The sequence below is a fragment of the Mauremys reevesii genome, linkage group 11 (genome assembly GCF_016161935.1).
Source record: "Mauremys reevesii isolate NIE-2019 linkage group 11, ASM1616193v1, whole genome shotgun sequence".
In the NCBI taxonomy this organism is placed as follows: domain Eukaryota; kingdom Metazoa; phylum Chordata; order Testudines; family Geoemydidae; genus Mauremys; species Mauremys reevesii.
In genome coordinates this window covers 47,229,727-47,248,146 of record NC_052633.1, presented here as the reverse complement: position 1 = coordinate 47,248,146, position 18,420 = coordinate 47,229,727, and the positions used below count along the sequence as shown (strand labels likewise).

Below are 18,420 nucleotides of genomic sequence, written 5' to 3'. Positions count from 1 at the left end.
ATGTAACCAATGCCAATATGATTCAACTGATTTAATCAAGTTTGTTTGGAACATACAGTAAAACCTCAGAGTAATGATCCCCTTAGGAACAGAGGTTGTTCCTAACTCTGAAATGTTTGTAACTCTAAACAAAATGTTATGGTGGTTCTTTCAAAAGTTTAGAACTGAACATTGACTTAATACTGCTTTGAAACTTTACTATGCAGACGAAAAATGCTGCTTTTAACCATCTTAATTTAAATGAAACAAGCACAGAAACAGTTTCCTTACCTTGTCAAATCTTTTTTATTTTAAAACTTTCCCATTATTTTTTTAGTAGTTTATGTGTAACACAATACTGTACTGAATTTGCACTTTTTTTTTTGGTGGGGGGAGGTCCCTGCTGCTGCATGATTGTGTACCTCCGGTTCCAAAGGAGGTGTATGGTTGACTGGTGAGTTCATAACTCTGGTGTTCGTAACTCACTGTATTGACATCACAAAATAATGTGGTTATTCTAAGAGAATATTTTAACTCAATCATTTAACTCAATCTTAAAAAAACTTAAATAGGTTTAAAAAAAAGAAGGACTGAAATAGCAGCCAATTGAAATTTGAGGCTCATTTATCTGAAAACCAGCTCTGACACATGTTAAAGGAATGTAATGAGGACATTTTGGCCAGAAGAGAACAATCTAGCCTAGGCCTGCCTTTTAAACTCAAGAAAGTAAATTCAATCTGTATCTCTGTAACAAGCTGGCATGTTCCAGAAACCTGTACAGAAAGACAGTGCTCTTCTGAGTTACCATCAACTCTAGTGCTAGAACCACGCATAAAGTGTACTCATGCTGGCAAAGGGATTCTGCTAACTTCAGCCAAGACATAAGAGGATTTGGGGTATTGCTCTGAGTAGAGACAACTAAGGACTAGGACAGGGGTCGGCAACCTTTCAGAAGTGGTGTGCTGAGTCTTCATTTATTCACTCTAATTTAAGGTTTCGCGTGCCAGTAATACATTTAAACATTTTTAGAAGGTCTCTTTCTATAAGTCTATAATACATAACTAAACTATTGTTGTATGTAAAGTAAATAAGGTTTTTTAAATGTTTAAGAAGCTTCATTTAAAATTAAATTAAAATGCAGAGCCCCCTGGACCAGTGGCCAGGACCCAGCCAGTGTGAGTGCCACTGAAAATCAGCACACGTTCCACCTTTGGCATGTGTGCCATAGGTTGCCTACCCCTGGACTAGGACCTAGGAGATCTAACAGTTTAAGTTGATAATATCCCTACATTACTAAAGTTCTGCAGGAGGTCCAAAAGGAGCTGAAAACATTCCATTTGAAGTAAATTAAATCACTAATGTCAGTCAAGTTACTTTTGCACATAACTGTTTGCAAGATTAGTATCACAGCTTGCATCTGTGCAGACAGATTTAAATTTTCAGTAAATAACTTTTCTTATGCATTTCTCTCCCTCAGGTAGGTCTATACTGCAATTAGAAACCCTTGGCTGGCCTGTGCCAGCTGACTCAGGCTCTCAGGGCTTGGGCTACGGGGCTGTTTTATTGCAGTGTAGAATTCTGGACTCAGGCTGGAACCCAGGCTTTAAGACTTGAGTTATACTGGGTGTTGTTTTGGCCCCTAGAGTAGCCCACAGTTGGAAAGACACAAAAAGTGGTTTAAATAAACTTTTCCCTGCTCCCCACCCACACTCTGGGTTGCACTTTCTATGCTGCACCTCCATGAATACAGCATAGAATCTCAAGTACTGGATTTCCCTTTTATTCCTTGAAGACAAAAAACAGCTCAGGGAAAATTAAATTAAAAAAAAATTAAATGTAACATAAATGTTTCAAAGACATATGTTCAAAGGTTAGGAAAAGAAAAAAATAACGTTATCACACTAAATTTAACTTGGCAACCTTGGATAAGTGCTGTCTGGAATACAGTTTTTTCATGAACTGCACAAACTTCATAGAGAGTTAAACTCAATCCTGTGCAGAGCCAACCCAGGGCCTATGAACCACTTATGCTCATTTTTCGGGCTGAAGTGGTTCATAAGCCTTGTGCTGGTCCTCTACACAGGACTGAAACTAAAAGGAACAGCAACAAAAGAAAAAGAGAAAAGGGTCCCAACTCAGAGAAATTAATGACTATCCACTTCCAAATGTTAACAGATTCCACTGTGTCATTTAATATGTTAATGCGCATATTGTCAGAAGTACAAAACACAAAGGGTGTGTAAAGTGGCAGAGGTAATGATACTGTGAAAATCTTAACTTTTTCATTCCTTGATTGCTGGGGGATTGCTTTTGTAATGTGTTATACTCATGTAATTTTATGTAGCTTAATTGAATATCTAAATACTATACACAGGAAACAAAATCACCTGTTGCCTGAGGGCTTCAAGACGTCTCTCTCTTTCTTCTTTCTCATGGGCTTCTTGAAGGGACAGTTCTTTTCTCTCCATCAGGCGTTTTTCCAACAGTTCTTGTCTAAACTTAACTCTGTACAATAGAGCATATATATATGATGAAAACATTGGGCAAGTTGTATCAAACTGTGGTTTTAACATTTCTGCTTGAAAACCAGGGTGAAATTTTTTATCTCTGTCTCATGAATAATATGAGGTTTCCTCAAAACACCTGAAACTAACTTATTTAACTATTTTACCAGAGTTTAAAGAATGGATAATTATCCATGAATATTCTCACAAGTTAGCTAATTATCAGAACACATTTATGGAGCCTAATTTTTGTCCAATATTCTCTATGATTCATTATTATTATTTTTCTTCCATTTTCTTCACTAATAACTTTAAAAGCAATGCACTCTGACATCCAGACATGGCAGCAAAAACATGACTCTCCCTATCTTTCCTCTTTCCATTCAATAAATAGACAAGACCTCTAATCTTGCTTCTTGTAGAAGTAAGTAAAGCTACTGAATTGTATTGCCCTAAAAAAGCAGAAACCTGCTTTGTCTTTTTGCATGAGGTAGCATTTGCCCTTCCCTGTCCCCTCATGGGACAGACAAACAGACACACACACACCCCTCTTCCTCAAAACTTTTACCTTCCTTTGGAGATATGCAGTAGGAAGCACTGCAAAAAAATGGGGACTTTTAATACTATTACTCTTAGAAAAATAAAAACTTCATTAAACTCAGAGGAGAGTATAACTTGTAGTGTAAATTGCAAGGATTGGGAAAAAGCAGCCAGTTAACCAGGCAGTTACAAAAGGCCTCCGCTGCAATGATCCAAGAGCAATTAACAGGACAAACTGGTATTCAAGGATGCACAAGACACTCTCTAAATCTGTTCTTGTTGTTCCTGTATTTTGAATAGGTTCAGACTCACAACACAGGCCTCAGCAATATTTTTGTCTCAAGGTGAAAGCCTAATCTGCTTCTTGCATGAAGTGAGAGGACATGAAAATCTCTTAATAAAAATTAAGAATTTTCATTTTTTTATGGAAAATGGCAAATGATAAAATTAGCATTTTATTGAAAGCCTTTCATGAAGCTTTAGCTGCTTGCACTACCATACTGTTTCTAAAATTATCCAGTGCTAGTAAAAATGAGGCTCAATGACCTGGCAGTTGCTAGGAACTACTAAATTAAAAACTTAGGGACATGTATCAAGGCCTGATTTTGAAGTGACTTGTCCATACTGCAGTCATTTATACATGTATAAAGGGAGTGTGAAACACTATCACAGCAGAATGGTAGATTCTTACATGAATTTTGCATTCACTTTGCACAGGTGTAAATGATTACATAATGTGCAAAGCAGTGGAGAATCAGGCCCAAAGTTTCTGTTTCTTGTTTTCTGACCAAGCAAGGGCTGAAAGTGTTGAAGAAGTGGCACTTCCTAGCTCATGAGAAGAAGAAGATCATCATATTTTCATGATCATACTATCTCAGAGGTTCTCAAACTTTTTTACCGGTGACCCCTTTCACATAGTAAGCCTCTGACTGCGACCCCCCCTAATAAATTAAAATTCTTTTTTCATATATTTAACACTATTATAAATGCTGGAGGCAAAGCGGGGTTTGGGGTGGAGGCTGACAGCTCGCGACCTCCCATGTAATAACCGCGTGATCCCCTGAGGGGTCCCGACTCCCAGTTTGAGAATCCCTGTACTATCTTGAGAAGATCATCATGTATTTCATACTGTCCAGTCGGGAGCAGCATTAACAAAGATCTTTAGCTTCCTGGTCAGAGGATAACAGTAGAGATATGAAAGCTACATACACAACAGGGAGGAGTTTTAATTTGTAAATATATTCTCAGTTGCAAATAGTATTCCAAGTTTAAAACAGCTTAATAAATATTTTATAGTTGACTTTCAGTGTTTCACTACTGCTGTAACTTCACAGTATCCACATGATACTGTAATAATTGTTATACTTACTATATTGTATTTAGTAACATTTTAACTACTTTTATTTCAAAGTAAACTTTAATTTTACAGCAAAACAGTTTTAATGTTTTAACACTCAATTTTGACTTTAAGTATCCCAGTAACTAACAATTTTAATAAGCAACAAGCTGACAAATGAGTTTAGCTAATTAGTTTCAGCAGAGCTACCTTTTGAAGTATTGTGGGTACATACTTATGTAATTTCTGATAAGCATAATTTCATTAAAATTCTGCTTTCAGCCAGTCTCATAACTATTCAAGAGGAAAAAACTAACATGCTTATTATAAAAGTTTTAACAGAACTTTTAAAAATGTTTGTAATACAAGTTTTTTTCAGACTATAATCAGTTATTGTTTGTTAGTGTGATTAGAATAAATATGTCACAAATGCTGTGGGTACATGTAGTTTTTATGTAGTGGTTAAACAAAAGGACAAAGCTCAGAAGATGTTTCCATATCTGACACGCACTTGTATGATCTTGCCAGGTCATTGGATACCTGGGGCCTAAAATACATCACATGTTGGGACAGGTTTTCCAGAAGTAGCTCCTTGCTGGCATCCATAAAATGTATGGGCCAAATCTTCATCTGGTGTAAATTGTCAATTGAAGTCAGTGGAGCTCTGACAATTTACATGAGCTGAGGATATGGCCCTATGTGTATACAGGGAAATCGGTACAGTATTTGCACATACAAGTACCCATTTGCACTTTCAATGGACCAAATGCTGATACTCTTGTTGATACTGAGTAACCCATTACTCCACAAGTGGTTCCTATTGATTTCAATGGGACTACTTGTGGAGAACGATACTATTCAATATCTATAAGCATACCCTGCCCCATTTATCTCTAAAAATCTACTGAAAATCCATTAGATCAGTAAAACATGCTACCTGTAATGACCATTTGCCATGCTATGTCTGACCAGTACTGTATTGCTCTGTATTGTCTCCATTCTTAGTTTTGTAAAGCCCAATCCTACAAAGATTCTAGGACTACTCCTGCTTATAATTAAGCACATACCTAAGTCTTCATAGCATTGTGACCCCTGACTGTAAGCTCACTGGGGCACGTATTTCATTTTGGCTTGGCATTCTTAATACACTGCAGAGTGCCAGGCAGGACACGTGCGGCACTACAGTACCTAATAACAGTAACACCTCTCTTTCCTTCTTTAATTAATGCTAGTGAAGAAGTCTGAAGATGAAATGCACTACACATTCCAAAGAATGAATATCCTCAACAAACAGTAAGTAGTTTTTCCTTTCCTTACACTGTTTTATTTTGTATAGTATGACAAGTAGGGTAAACGTAAAATTGAGCATTTACTTACTTTTGATTCATAATCTCACCTCTATTATTTCTTTACTGAATTGTGCCGTTTGTTTATTTTATATAAGTTATTAGCATAATCCTTTCCTACTCTATGATGATATATAACCAAATATCTATAGCTTTTAAAAACATATTAGAAAATAACTCACGCACTGTATCTTTTGTAATGGATAGTAAATTGCTCATAAATACAAGGACTAGATTCTGGTTTGTTGTGTGGCTGTTTTATACTGCACTATCACTGGAATCAGGCTGCATCACTGACATAGCTGGCCTTGGCAGGATCACTCCATTGTACAGGGGTCCTCATATGGCACAGAGTCAACACAATAGCTTCTACACATCCACCTTGTTGATTTTTTTTAAAAACTACTGCTGAAAAACAGAATACAGTCTCTCTGCCCTTGACCCTTAAATAGCCTCAGGCAATTATTTCAACTGGATCTCAATCCCAAACATTCATGGCCTTAGGTAAAGTACAAGATTAATGGCTTCAGTGCAGTGAATTAAATGAAAAGCCATTGCAGGTGTGTTAAAGAGGCAGCAAACAAATATACATATGTAAAGAACACTGAGGATGTGGAACAGAGGACAGAACAGTGCTCATACTGTGACAGACTGACAATATCCTGAATGAAATTTATTGAAATAAAACTAATTCAGTAAGGTTTAACTTAACATCTTTGGAATTCATTGTATTGAAAATGCAATTGAATGTTATTGTGGAATTCTATGAATTTCCATGGGAAGGGTAAATAGGAGAACAGCAGGGGGGTGATTGGGCAAATTCACTCAGGTTTTAGCATCTCCAGAGAAGCCACCTCCCTAGAAAGGTGAGCATATACTAATTCAAATAGGATTCCCCAGGGACCAACAGACAAAGAAAGGGGTTTTGGATAAAAAGCCTGGTTTTAAACTGGCTCCTGGCTTTCTTCCCTTTCCAGAAAATGGACAGGACCCCTGGTCCACAGTGGGCCCCAGTCCTTATGGTAAAGTTGTCTATAATATCAAACCAATAAATTGCAATGCATGTCAGATATTTTCTTTTCTCATTTTGAACTATACTGGTTCCAAATTGTGGAAAAACTATAACCAAGATGCTCTTTTTTGTATATATTGAAAATTCTAAAATAATCCTTTTTGCATGGGGGAATCCACCCTGTTCTACTGAAAACCTCTCTTTGGAGTGGCATAGTATCACATATGAACACAATAAATATCAAGATTCATATTGTAAATACAATGTTACATATATAAAGACTAAGTCTAAATTTTCAAAAGTAACTAGTAATTGAGTATCTTAATTCTTGGGCATCCAACTTGAAACACCTTAAAAGGATGTCACCCTGACTTTCAGAGAGTTGGGGCTCAACATTTTCTGAAAATCAGACACTTCCCCCTTTTTGAGTGCCTACAAAAATCCCCCCAAAAAATCAAAGTACACAAAATCACTAGTCACTTTTGAAAACGTAAGCCACGAGTATGTATACATTAAATAATGGATCTTTAAGGCAGGAAATCAATTCTATATAAATGTCTCCCATTACCTGTCTCTCAAATAGATTAGAAATAGTTCTATGAGATGGAGGAATGGAAGGTGTTATCTACACTAAACTATAATGAAGTCAATGGACTCAGTTATAAATTGTTGACTCCTGTTCCAGTTGCAACAATTTGCAGTTCACCCAGTATAAAGCCTTGCTTAATATGGTTTCGTTCATATGTATACATAAATTGGTCCAGGGAACTGTGTTGCTATTGGGTTCCATAATCCAGTTCTAACTGTATGGTAGGATAGAGTTTCATTGCATAATGGGAAATAAAAAAAAAAAAAGAAGAATCAATTTAACCCAAATTTGGGGCAACTGAGCAAATCAGATCAGGAAGAGACTAGTTACTCATTCTTGCCTGTTGATCATCTATTCACTTTTCAGGGTTTTTTGTTTTGTTTTCTTTGTTTCTTTTAATACCTTTCTTTATCTTTATTTGCTTGTTCAATCATTAATTTCTTCAGTTCTGCCAGACGCTGTAGATCTTTCTCTTCCATTTCTTGCCATTTGCGTTGTTTTTCAGCCCAGTATATTCTCACCTGGAGTTTGTATGCATGAAATATACAGATTAAAACAGAACACTTATAACCAAGATACAGGCCAGCAAAGCAAGGATAATGCCAGGGAAACCCTGACATCTTGGGTTTTGTAATAATATCTATATTTTAGAATAGCATATTTGCCTATGTTAGGAACCATTAACAAGCTACACTCTAAATGTGAAGCTGCAGAAACTGCTTTTGAGATGTAGTAGGAGCAGAAGGGAGTTGTGGAACCCCCCCCCCCCCCATGCATGAATAGAAAAATTGCTAACTGGTATGTTTCCTGCAGTCCTTTCTTTTTCCATCCTATCCAACAACAGCAACTACAGACAGCATTATTGCTCCCCCTACCAGGGAGCAAAGAAACAAAAGACATGGCAATCAGAGCACCTCATTTCCAGTTTGAATCAAGAGTAGCTCCAAGTGGCAGTCCTCCAGGGGAGAAGCAAGGAATATAGGATGAGAGCTACAACAAACAGAATTACCAGTGAGTATTTTTTTTCTTGTTACTATGGCCCTCTTCATCTGTTCTACCCAGCAATAGCAATTACAGAAAGCAGACATCCCATGAAATAACCAAAGAAGATGGATGGGCTTTCTTCAGATGCTTGGAGTGTCAGATATGTCATCACTGACATTGCTTTTGGTCTGACTGGTAATGCCAGATAAAGATGAAAGGAATAGACAACAGTCTTGCAAATTTAGCTACAGAACTGGAATTTCAATGATGCAGAAAATTAGCATGCTCCTTACTGAATGAAGATGAGTTCTGTGTAAGCTTGAAAGCTTATCTCTTTCACCAACAGAAGTTGGTACAATAAAAGATATTACCTCATCACCTTGCCGCTCTGAACAGCATTTAGTAACTTTGGATATATTATTTTGTCCTAGTCAAAGGCTAATAAGATAGTGTCTGATCCACAGATGTTTTTGTGGTGTATACCGTTGTTGCATTAACCCTCAAAACCTGTGGCTTTTAAACTTTTTTCATTTGTAGACCCCTAGAAAATTTCAAAAGGAGGTGCGGACCCCTTTGGAAATCTTAGGCATAGTCTGCGGACCCATGAAACCACTGTTCTATGGTAACAATCTTGAAAACCACCTTTCTATAGTAACAACAACCTTTCACAGACCCCTTAGACATTAAGCTGAAATTAAAATTGTAAATATGTATCAAGAATTTTAATGAAGGAAAAATTAATAAATCATAGAATCTTTATATAACACACAACTGTCTGCAAACAAGGAAATTCAAAGTTAAATAAAATTATTTTAAAAGTATGGAAATACAGAGCTAAGGTATCCCAAATAACTGTAGCTTTGCTCTCTTGTCCATTTCACTGTGAGAACTCTCCATGTAAAGTTCATATGTATCTTATACTCTGAGGCTCCATGGGACTGAACCTCAAAAGGGCTCCCATCTGAAGATATTCTGTGCATCAGCTGTGTACCAGAGTCCTGCTTCTGCATCTACATCAAGTCCCTGGTTAAAGAGAAAGAAATCTCTAAATTCACTCCTTCCCCTGCCCAATCCCCAGTGAGGAAGGTGCTTACTTAAAAAGGAAATAGTTTAAGTGATCATTCCTTGCAACAGAACCTCTATGAAATGGCAATAAAAGTAATAGATTATATGTCACAGAAATACACTAGTTTTAGGCTTTTGTAGAAGGCTCCAGTTTGCAATGGCTTTCAGGACATCAGACCCTTCAAAATGAGCTGTTCCATTTTTTCAAACAATCCTTTAGGTGCTGTGGTTCAGGAAAAAGTAGATTTTCAGAAAATGTTGATATTTCATTAATCAAATGTTGATATTTTGTTAATCGCAGTTTCCTGCTCCACAGGGTTAAAATTGAATAGCAAACCATAACTTTATTTAGGCTATTTTTATACACACAATATGAAACCAAGAACAACTGTACAACTCTGGTTATTAGAATATTTTTATTACTTATTACTTGACATATTTATATTAAATAAAACCTCTCCTATTGCATTAATTTCCTTGCATTCTGCAGACTTGCATAAGAGAAAAAAATCTCATAAATGTAATTAGGTCAATGTAATATTTTTGAAATGTAGTATTTGAAAATGAAAAATAAAATCTGACTAGCAAATTGTAGTAGATATGACCACACTGTACAAGATAGCACTGTATGGAGTATGTCAAGTACAGTATATGTAGATTTAATAATGTTTTGCCCATTCTCCACTGTGTGGGAATATTCAATATACCAACAGTGGTACAGTCTGTGTAGTGTGCGGATATATCTTATAACTCTGTGGATCACAGACTTTTCTGCTACCATATGGAGTGTTTACCAGCAAAAACAGATGCGATCAACAATGAAGGGAGGATCCAACATCAAGTACACTGAACTGCAACACAGGATATCAATGCCATCAACTAGTGCATGTGCTCTATTTGAGTATAAATGCCCAAGAGTTCTGTTTAGCTATACTTGGAAGGGGTGAGGATTGCTCTATGATCCAGGTAGTTATATAGAAGAGTGACATTGCCAATGGCAATTAAATGTCCCCCCATGCCTTTTTTCCTGTTCCTCTGGGGTTTTATGCCCACCTGCCACTGGGCAACCCAACCTAAGAAAAGAAAAGACAGATAGGCAACACAAACTCAAACAAATTGATCAACAGCTGAAAAATTTCAAATAAAAACAAAGCAAAAGTTGTGATGCAACCTACCCAGTAACTCAACCACTCCTCCTATGACATGGGAGAAAATAAAAACTAGATGGCCAAGGCCACCAATAGAGATAGCTTGTCGGACAACTCTGAAACATCAATCAAAATTTGTTCATGTTGCATCCTGAACTAGCGGTAAACCACTGATACTAAAGAGGCATTCAGGTGGCAGGGGATCAGAAAGCAAATACAATTTTTGTAATGGTTGGAGGTTATACACATTTACCCCCTCGAAGGCTGTCTCAATACTAGAAGCACTTTTCCTGGCAAAGTGCTCCGTGTGTAAATACAACTGTATTGTACTGGTATAGAAAAATCACTCCCCAGGAGTGAAACAAATTGGTATAAACACAGATTTGTGTCTATGCTAGGAACTTCTGTTGGCACATTATATGTCAGTCAGGGATCACACCTCTTCATACACGTGACCAACAGTTATGCCGGCAGAAGTCTTTAGTTTAAAAAGACTAAACCAATTCCTAGAAGCAATAATAACCTAGCCTCTGGGAACAAATATCAGAAAACATCTGCCAAAGCCAAAGTGAAAGAATGCAGGAATCACACAGTGTAGAGAATCTTGAAAAGTTCCTCTTGTACATTTTTGATATATACTTAAAATGTCTACAGATAATGGCTAGAACATGCCTACACAGTGTATACATAATCCTGTCTCATTGAAGTCAAAGGCAAAAGTTGTATGGACTTCAACAGCACCAGGATTTGGCTCAAAGTGCATATTTTACATGCGTATAAATATGACCTCATATGACAAGTTCCCAGAATAAAAGAAAAACGTTATAGGATATGAGACAAGAAGGAAAACATTTTTTCAAGTGCTTTTGTCCCACTGTTACACTAACTACATGCCAGTCTCTTTCGTCATTTCATTCATTCTATTTTTTTAGTAGTAGTGTGACCGAGGGAACAGGGTCTGGCAATAATTTATATTTAATAGCAATGCAAAAATCGATGAGAGAATTAAAGAGACAAATCCATGCTATCTCTATAACCAGCAAAGAAGGAAACTAGATACTTCCTGTACATGGGCAGAACCTAACATCCATAGCAAAGAATGATGGCCATGAAAATCAAGTCAATCACCTCAAGCTGGTGAGGCGTGTCTAAGGAAGGGGAGAGCAAGATGGGCTTGGAGATAAGAAAGTGTGGAAACCTCTCAGAGGTAAATTCCTCATATAGGACACAAAGGGTATGGCTACACTTGAGAGTTGCAGCGCTGGTGGAGGCTTTCCAGCGCTGCAATTAGTAACTGTCCACACCTGCAGGGCACATCCAACGCTACAACTCCCTGGCTGCAGCGCTGGCTGTACACCTGGGTCTGCTTGGGGTATAACGATTGCAGCGCTGGTGCTGCAGCACTGCTCGTAAAGTGTGGCCACACCCCAGCGCTGTTATTGGCCTCCAGGGTATTAGGAGATATCCCAGAATGCTTTTAACTAAATTACTCTCTTTGTTTTGTTATGATGCCTCTCTTTGTTTTGTTGTGAACTCGGGGCTCCGTGCTTATCTAAAAAACAAACACAGCTCCTGTTTGCTGTGATCAATCTGTAACTGACTGTGAACAATCAATTGAGATAACCCACTACCTTGCTGTGAATGAGGCAGGCAGGGGGATGAGTGTTTGCTTGAGAGAAACAGTGGAGGTGGGGGGGAGAGAGGGAGTCCGTTGGAGCAGCTGCTTATCTGGTCTGCAGGCTGTTTGCAGTTAAGAGTAAATGAGATTTTGCAAGGCAGGAGCTGATACACAGTGTCGGCTCCAAAAATCCACTCTCTCTCTCTCCCCCCGGCTCCCTGTCACACTCCACCCCACCCCACTCTTTTGAAAAGCACGTTGCTGCCACTTGAACGCTGGGATAGCTGCCCATATGCATCACTCCCAACAGCGCTGCAAATGCTGCAAATGTGGCCATACTGCAGCGCTGGTAGCTGTGAGTGTGGCCACACACCAGCGATTTCCCTACACAGCTGTTCGAAGACAGCTGTAACTCCCAGCGCTGCACACCTGCAGCATTCTTGTTCAAATTCTCCTGTGTGGAATGGTTGAATGGAATGGTTGATATAGCAACACAGATATGATAATGATCTGTTGGTAAGGGACAAGGGGAAATTTCTTTGGACACAATAGGGAAACCCTATGTCAGGCCCAAAGAGGAGTTGATAAGAGGACTTTCTAAAGACCTAGGATTTTCTTTTCTTTTATCTGTAACTAAGCTAAAGGACCCTTACTTCACTCAATTTTGTAAACCTTTTTTTTTTTTATTTTTGCTTTACTACCATATTCGCTTTAGTTTTAATAAATCTTGTTTTAAAGAACATTACTGCAATATGGATAATGTCATGAAGATGGTCTGAAAGAGACAATACTTCAAACATCAAAGTAGAGGTAGAGAAGGATAAGTCATTTCTGGAGCCTCACTCCCCCATTCATGCTCTCAGTCAGATAGGGCATGAACAGAGTTTATGTTCATTCCCATTAAGGTATGTTACAAAGGGCTATTACAGGTATTTACCTGGGGAGAAGCCTAAGGACAGAGACATTGGTTGGCAGGGTACTATTTTTTCCATTTTCCAGCCTTCACCACTGACTGATCAACTGTTAACTTAAATCCTCCTTGTGGGCTGGGGTCCCTGGCAGGGGCGGCTCTAGCCATTTTGCCGCCCCAAGCACGGCGACACGCCACAGGAGGCGCTCTGCCGGTCGCCGGTCCCGCGGCTCTGGTGGACTTCCTGGGAGCAGGGGCGGCTCTAGAGCCCAGCGGGGAAAGCACGCTGGGGGCGCCCTTCCCAGGGGGCGGCAGGCTGGGGGCCGGTGGACCTGCCCCAGCGCTGCGGGCGGTGGTTCGGTCCTGGGCTTGGCTGGACCTCCGCATGCGCACAGGCATGACTGCGTGGCTCCGCTCAACTGACCCAGACCGCGCCGCAGTCCGCGCTGTCCAGCTGGCGAGCGCGCCCCGCTGACCAGCCGCAGTCTCCGCAGGCGCGCTGCTGGGCTCTGCCGCTCTCGCCCAGGCGGCTGGGCATGCAGGCATGGGGCGCCGGCGCCCCTGCCTGGGAGGTCCACCTGAGCCACGGGACCAGCGGACCCTCCGCAGGCACGTCTGCGGGAGGTCCACCGGAGCCGCCTGCCGCCCTCGCGGCACCGGCAGAGCGCCCCCCGCAGCATGCCGCCCCAAGCATGCGCTTGGCGTGCTGGGGCCTGGAGCCGCCCCTGATCCCTGGACTTCACTAAACCCTTCAAATACGCATCATGAAAATATTCTATTTTCTGTCTGATTTTCTGTCCCCCCTCCCACCTTCACTCATTGCTTCCAACAGATGTATACATAAAAGCCTACTCATCAGTGGCCCAGTCCTGCAAGCATGTCAGCACCAATAGTCTCATAGAAGTTAATGGGACAGCTTATGTGAGTAAAGTTAATCATGTGCTGAAGCGTTTGCAGGACCACCCTATAAACATTAATTTGCTCCTGCTGTTTATTGCTGACTTGAAATAATAATTATGCATTTTTAATATAAAAATGCCACAGAAACAGTTGTGATGTTAATCCTTTGAGTGTAAGATTTCAATATAAGAAATAAGTAAAAAATAGGTAAATTCTCAAAATCAAAAGGTTCCTGTTTTTGTATAAATTACATTAATAATAAAAATAGTGAAGAGAAATACAGCTAGTATGTGATACATACACAGATTTTTCTATAAGTAGTAAAAAACTTATTCTCCAAAGTTTTTCCACAAAGTATTGTTTAGACTTTAGTTAGAACAATGTTATTTCCCCACAGAGATCAAGGCAGATGAGGTAATATCTTTTATTGGACTAATTTCTGTTGGAGAGAGAAGCTTTCCAGCTTACACAAAGCTCTTCTTTACATCTGGGAAATTTACTCAGAGGATATGTTTACACTGCAGTTAGACACCCGTGACTGGCCCGTACCAGCTGACTCGGACTCTGGGGTCTTTTAAGAGGTGGTTTTCATTGCAGTGTAGATGTTGAGGCTCGGGCTACAACCTGGGCTCTAGGACCTTGGAAGTAGGAGGGTCCCAGAGCTTGGGCTGCAGCCTCAGCAGGAACATCTACACTGCAGTAAAAAAGCCCCTTAGCCAGAGCCCTGTGAGCTTCAGTCAGCTGGCATGGGCCAGCCATCCCTGTCTAATTGCAGTGTAAACATACCCAGAATGTCACAGATAAATACAAGGTGGAACAGATTATTTAGCATAAGTAGTTAACATATATTTCAAGGGACTATTCAAGGTGAAGTGGCTCGTTAACACCTCTCCAGTTATGGGGAAGAGGGAAAATTGGGAAGAGGTGTGTGTGTGTGTGTGTGTGTGTGTGTGTGTGTGTGTGTGTGTGTGTGTGTGTGTGTGTGTGTGTGTGTGTGTGTGTGTGTAAGTAAAACAGGGATACAGATTGTTGTAATGAACCATAATTCCAGTGCGCTATTCAGTCCATGATTTTTAGTGTCTAGTGAAGTTATGAATTTCAGCTCCTAGGCTCATCTCTTGAAGGTGCTGTGCCTTGACTGAGAGGTGTTAATGGGCCATTTCACTCTGAAATATGTGTTAATAATGTATGCTAAACAATTATCTGTTCCATCTTGTATTTAGCTGTGACACTGAGTACATTTCCCAGACCTAAAGAAGAGCTCTGTGTAATCTCAAAAGCTTCTCTCTGTTGCCAAAAGAAGCTGGTCCAATAAAATATAGTACCTCACCCACCTTGTCTCTCTAATATCCCGGGACCAATAAGGCTACAACACTGCATACATTTCCCAGTCAGTCAAACGATGCTTAGCACAATGTATACATAGATGTCTGCTGTCTTGAAAGAGGTAGTGTGCATCTATTCTTGGAAGCCTATTTGAAAGTTCCCTGTGTTGGTCTAAGTGCAGTGTGTTTAAACACTGTAGCCAATATATTCTGAGGCTCATTTGCTGCAATGCAGCATATCTTGCTGCAGCTTTGGTAGTTTCAGTGGTCTTTGCCATATTACTCGATAGCATAAATCTGTAAGACAGCTAGAAATACAGTAGTTTCCCTGCACTGATTTTCCTTGCGACCGTGTGGCAGCCACAGAGTATATGCCTCTATTGGTGTCTTTTTAGAAAAATAAGAAAGTAGCACAATTGCTACACAAGTATATGCAGCTTCAAAGCTGGGTATTGGCAACATTCCACCAACCACTTGCTAATCTCTGAACTAATACCAAAAAGACTATTTACAATAATATAAAGTATTGAGATTACTTAAAGCTTTTAAAAGCAATTAGATAATAAATCATTCAAATACCACATTTTCCATACTTTTTCTTTTTCCTCTGCTCTTTGAATCATTTCCTTTTCTTTCTGTATCTTTTCTTTTTCATCTTCCTTTTCTTTTCTTCTGGCAGCTATAGCAGCTTCCAGTCTGGCTGTCTCCTCCTGGTGTGCTCTCCACTGTAGAACCTGACAAAAAAGATTGAACAGGAATACTTGTGGCACCTTAGAGAGTAACAAATTTATTTGAGCATAAGCTTTCGTGGGCTACAGCCCACTTCATCGGATGCATAGAATGGAACATATGAGAAGAGTATATATATACATACAGAGAAGATGCCATACCAGCTCTAAGAGGCTAATTAATTAAGATGACCTGTTATCAGCAGGAAAAAAACTTTTGTAGTGATAATCAAGATGGTCAATTACAGACAGTTGACAGGAGGTGTAAGGATAGTTATCATATGGAAAAAGATTCAAGTAGTGTAATGACTCAGCCATTCCCAGTCTCCATTCATTGAGAAAGTCTTCCTGTTTAGTCAATCCCTTAACATAGTAAGTGTAACACTGTGGGCCTGAAAAATTGAATATAGTGAAGAAACACAAGTAGTCTATCAATTAGGTGTTCTGATTCAATCAGCACTGTATTATTAAATAAACATTACTTCCACTTAGTAATAGAGCAGTCATTCTCCATTAATTGGTGTATTATTTAAGAACAAAATCCCACATGAAAAGTTAAAGACTTTCAATGATACTTGAGCTCCTAAATGCTTAAGTCACTTCTGAAAATGGCCTTGAGGCTCTTACGTTACTTAGGTGCTTTAAAAAATGTTACCATTTATCTTACATGGTATGCATATTTTTATTTGCCATATATTGCTTCAAATCATCATTATGATATTATATTATTAGTAATAATAATAATAATAATATTTATTATTATTGGCTGAGCAAAGTGAGGCCCTACATTCACCTTGATGGCATTTCTGTTTGTCTGTCTGTAATGTGATAACTTTGAAACAGCACATCCCATCAATTCCAAATTTTCAGGGCATGTTCTAGGCATCAAAGATGTCCCATTGATTCTATGGAAAAGTCAGAAACCTGGAAGGAGAAATTGGGGACAATACACAGAGCCCCCTTACATTTGCTTAGCAGGTTTAACCAGCTTTGTAATTATCTCTAGATCAAAGTACCTGTCTATGAAGCCAATCTCGCTCTGCCAATATCTCAATAGAGTTTTAAATGCAGACACACTGAATGGCTTATCTCCCAGAGAGGAGCTAGAGGGCGAGAAAAGTGAAGGAGGCCTAATTCTGTCTTCCCTCCTAGTGTGCTGCCTCCCCAAAACTTGGTCCAAGGTGGGGGAGACAGAGACAGGGAACCAAACCAGCCCCTGCAAATATGGACTCTGGAAGGAAAAGGAGCACACAAAGGGCAGTGTGTGTCTGTGCATTTGCTAGCCAGGGCTTGGGGCTGCGGTAATGGAGGGTTCTGGTGGGGAAGGGATGTGAACTTCTGAGGTCATGAAGAAGGGATTGGTGGAGCAGGTTAACAAGTATCTAGGGGTTGGGAGTGTCTAATGCCCTCATCATCTCATTCTTTAACCCCCCTTTCTGATCCCTGTTCCTCCTCCCTACATGCCTGCTTCCCCCACCACATTGCTACAGGCAGATAAATCTCTCTAATGCCTCATGCTGCTTCCTGCACATATCACAAGCAGCAGCTTTATATGCTGCTCTCTCATTGTTTGTGCAGCTCAGCCTACAGAAGCAACAAAGTGTGTGACCCTCCAGTTATAAAATAATAATACCAAAAAACACATACAAGCCATAAGTGAAACCATTTATCCAAACCCACCTCCCCATTAAAGTCAGGGATCCAAAATACCCTAGTTTTTGGTTTGTAAAGCAAAAACCCAACCAATGAGATTTTGCAAATGCCTAAACCATTCCTACTTTTTCCATCTCTCAGAAAGTAAGATTAAGTGTTAAATGACTCCAGAGAAATTATACCAGGCATAACAACGTGGAACATAAAAAGCCACAATATGGGAACATTATGAAATGTAATAGTCAAAATCGTTTTGGTAGATAGAGATTTATTTTGCTGCAGAAGTGCAGCCTGTGTATTTGTTTCATGTACCGTGTGCTGAGTAATAACATGAAAGGACTCCAAGCTTGTAAAACTCAACTGGCTCATAGTAAAAAGTGCTATTTAGAGATGCCGCAACTGCAGCTAGCATTCTAGCCATGTGCACAATGTCTGATTTTCTGATGACTCCTCCAAATTCTTTCCTCCTGCAATCTGTGCTCTTCCCTTCAAGTTTCAAGAAGGTTGTTATATCTTTCCTTTTAACAGTTTTTGTTGTTGTTGTGTTTTTTGTGTGTTTGCTGTCTTGCTGGGGCCAGAGGTTACTAGTATTTACAGCCCACCCTAGAGACATAGCCTTTAGCATGAGCCCATTGTAACCTGTTAGCATTCAAGCGTGGTGGCCTTTGAACCAGTCTCTGACTTCTTGTTTGTGTTACCACTCTTGGTGCAGGGCTTGCTTTCACCCTGTTGCTGCCTTCATTCTATTGGGTGGTGTCCTGTTGGTCCTCTGTGAGTCTCATA

The 18,420-nt window shown here is 39.6% G+C and overlaps 1 protein-coding gene across 10 annotated transcripts in view; it reads right to left on the bottom strand.

The window, feature by feature from the left end:
• Positions 1-18,420, bottom strand: part of CCDC148 (coiled-coil domain containing 148) — a 122,048-nt gene that overhangs the window by 9,736 nt on the left and 93,892 nt on the right. For all 10 annotated transcript variants that reach the window (XM_039493501.1, XM_039493507.1, XM_039493498.1 and 7 more), the window contains 3 exons: positions 15,850-15,990; positions 7,709-7,827; positions 2,367-2,484 (listed from right to left, as the gene is read on the bottom strand). In XM_039493501.1, the coding sequence (XP_039349435.1) occupies positions 2,367-2,484; positions 7,709-7,827; positions 15,850-15,990 (378 nt within the window). The remainder of the gene's footprint in view (positions 1-2,366; positions 2,485-7,708; positions 7,828-15,849; positions 15,991-18,420) is intronic.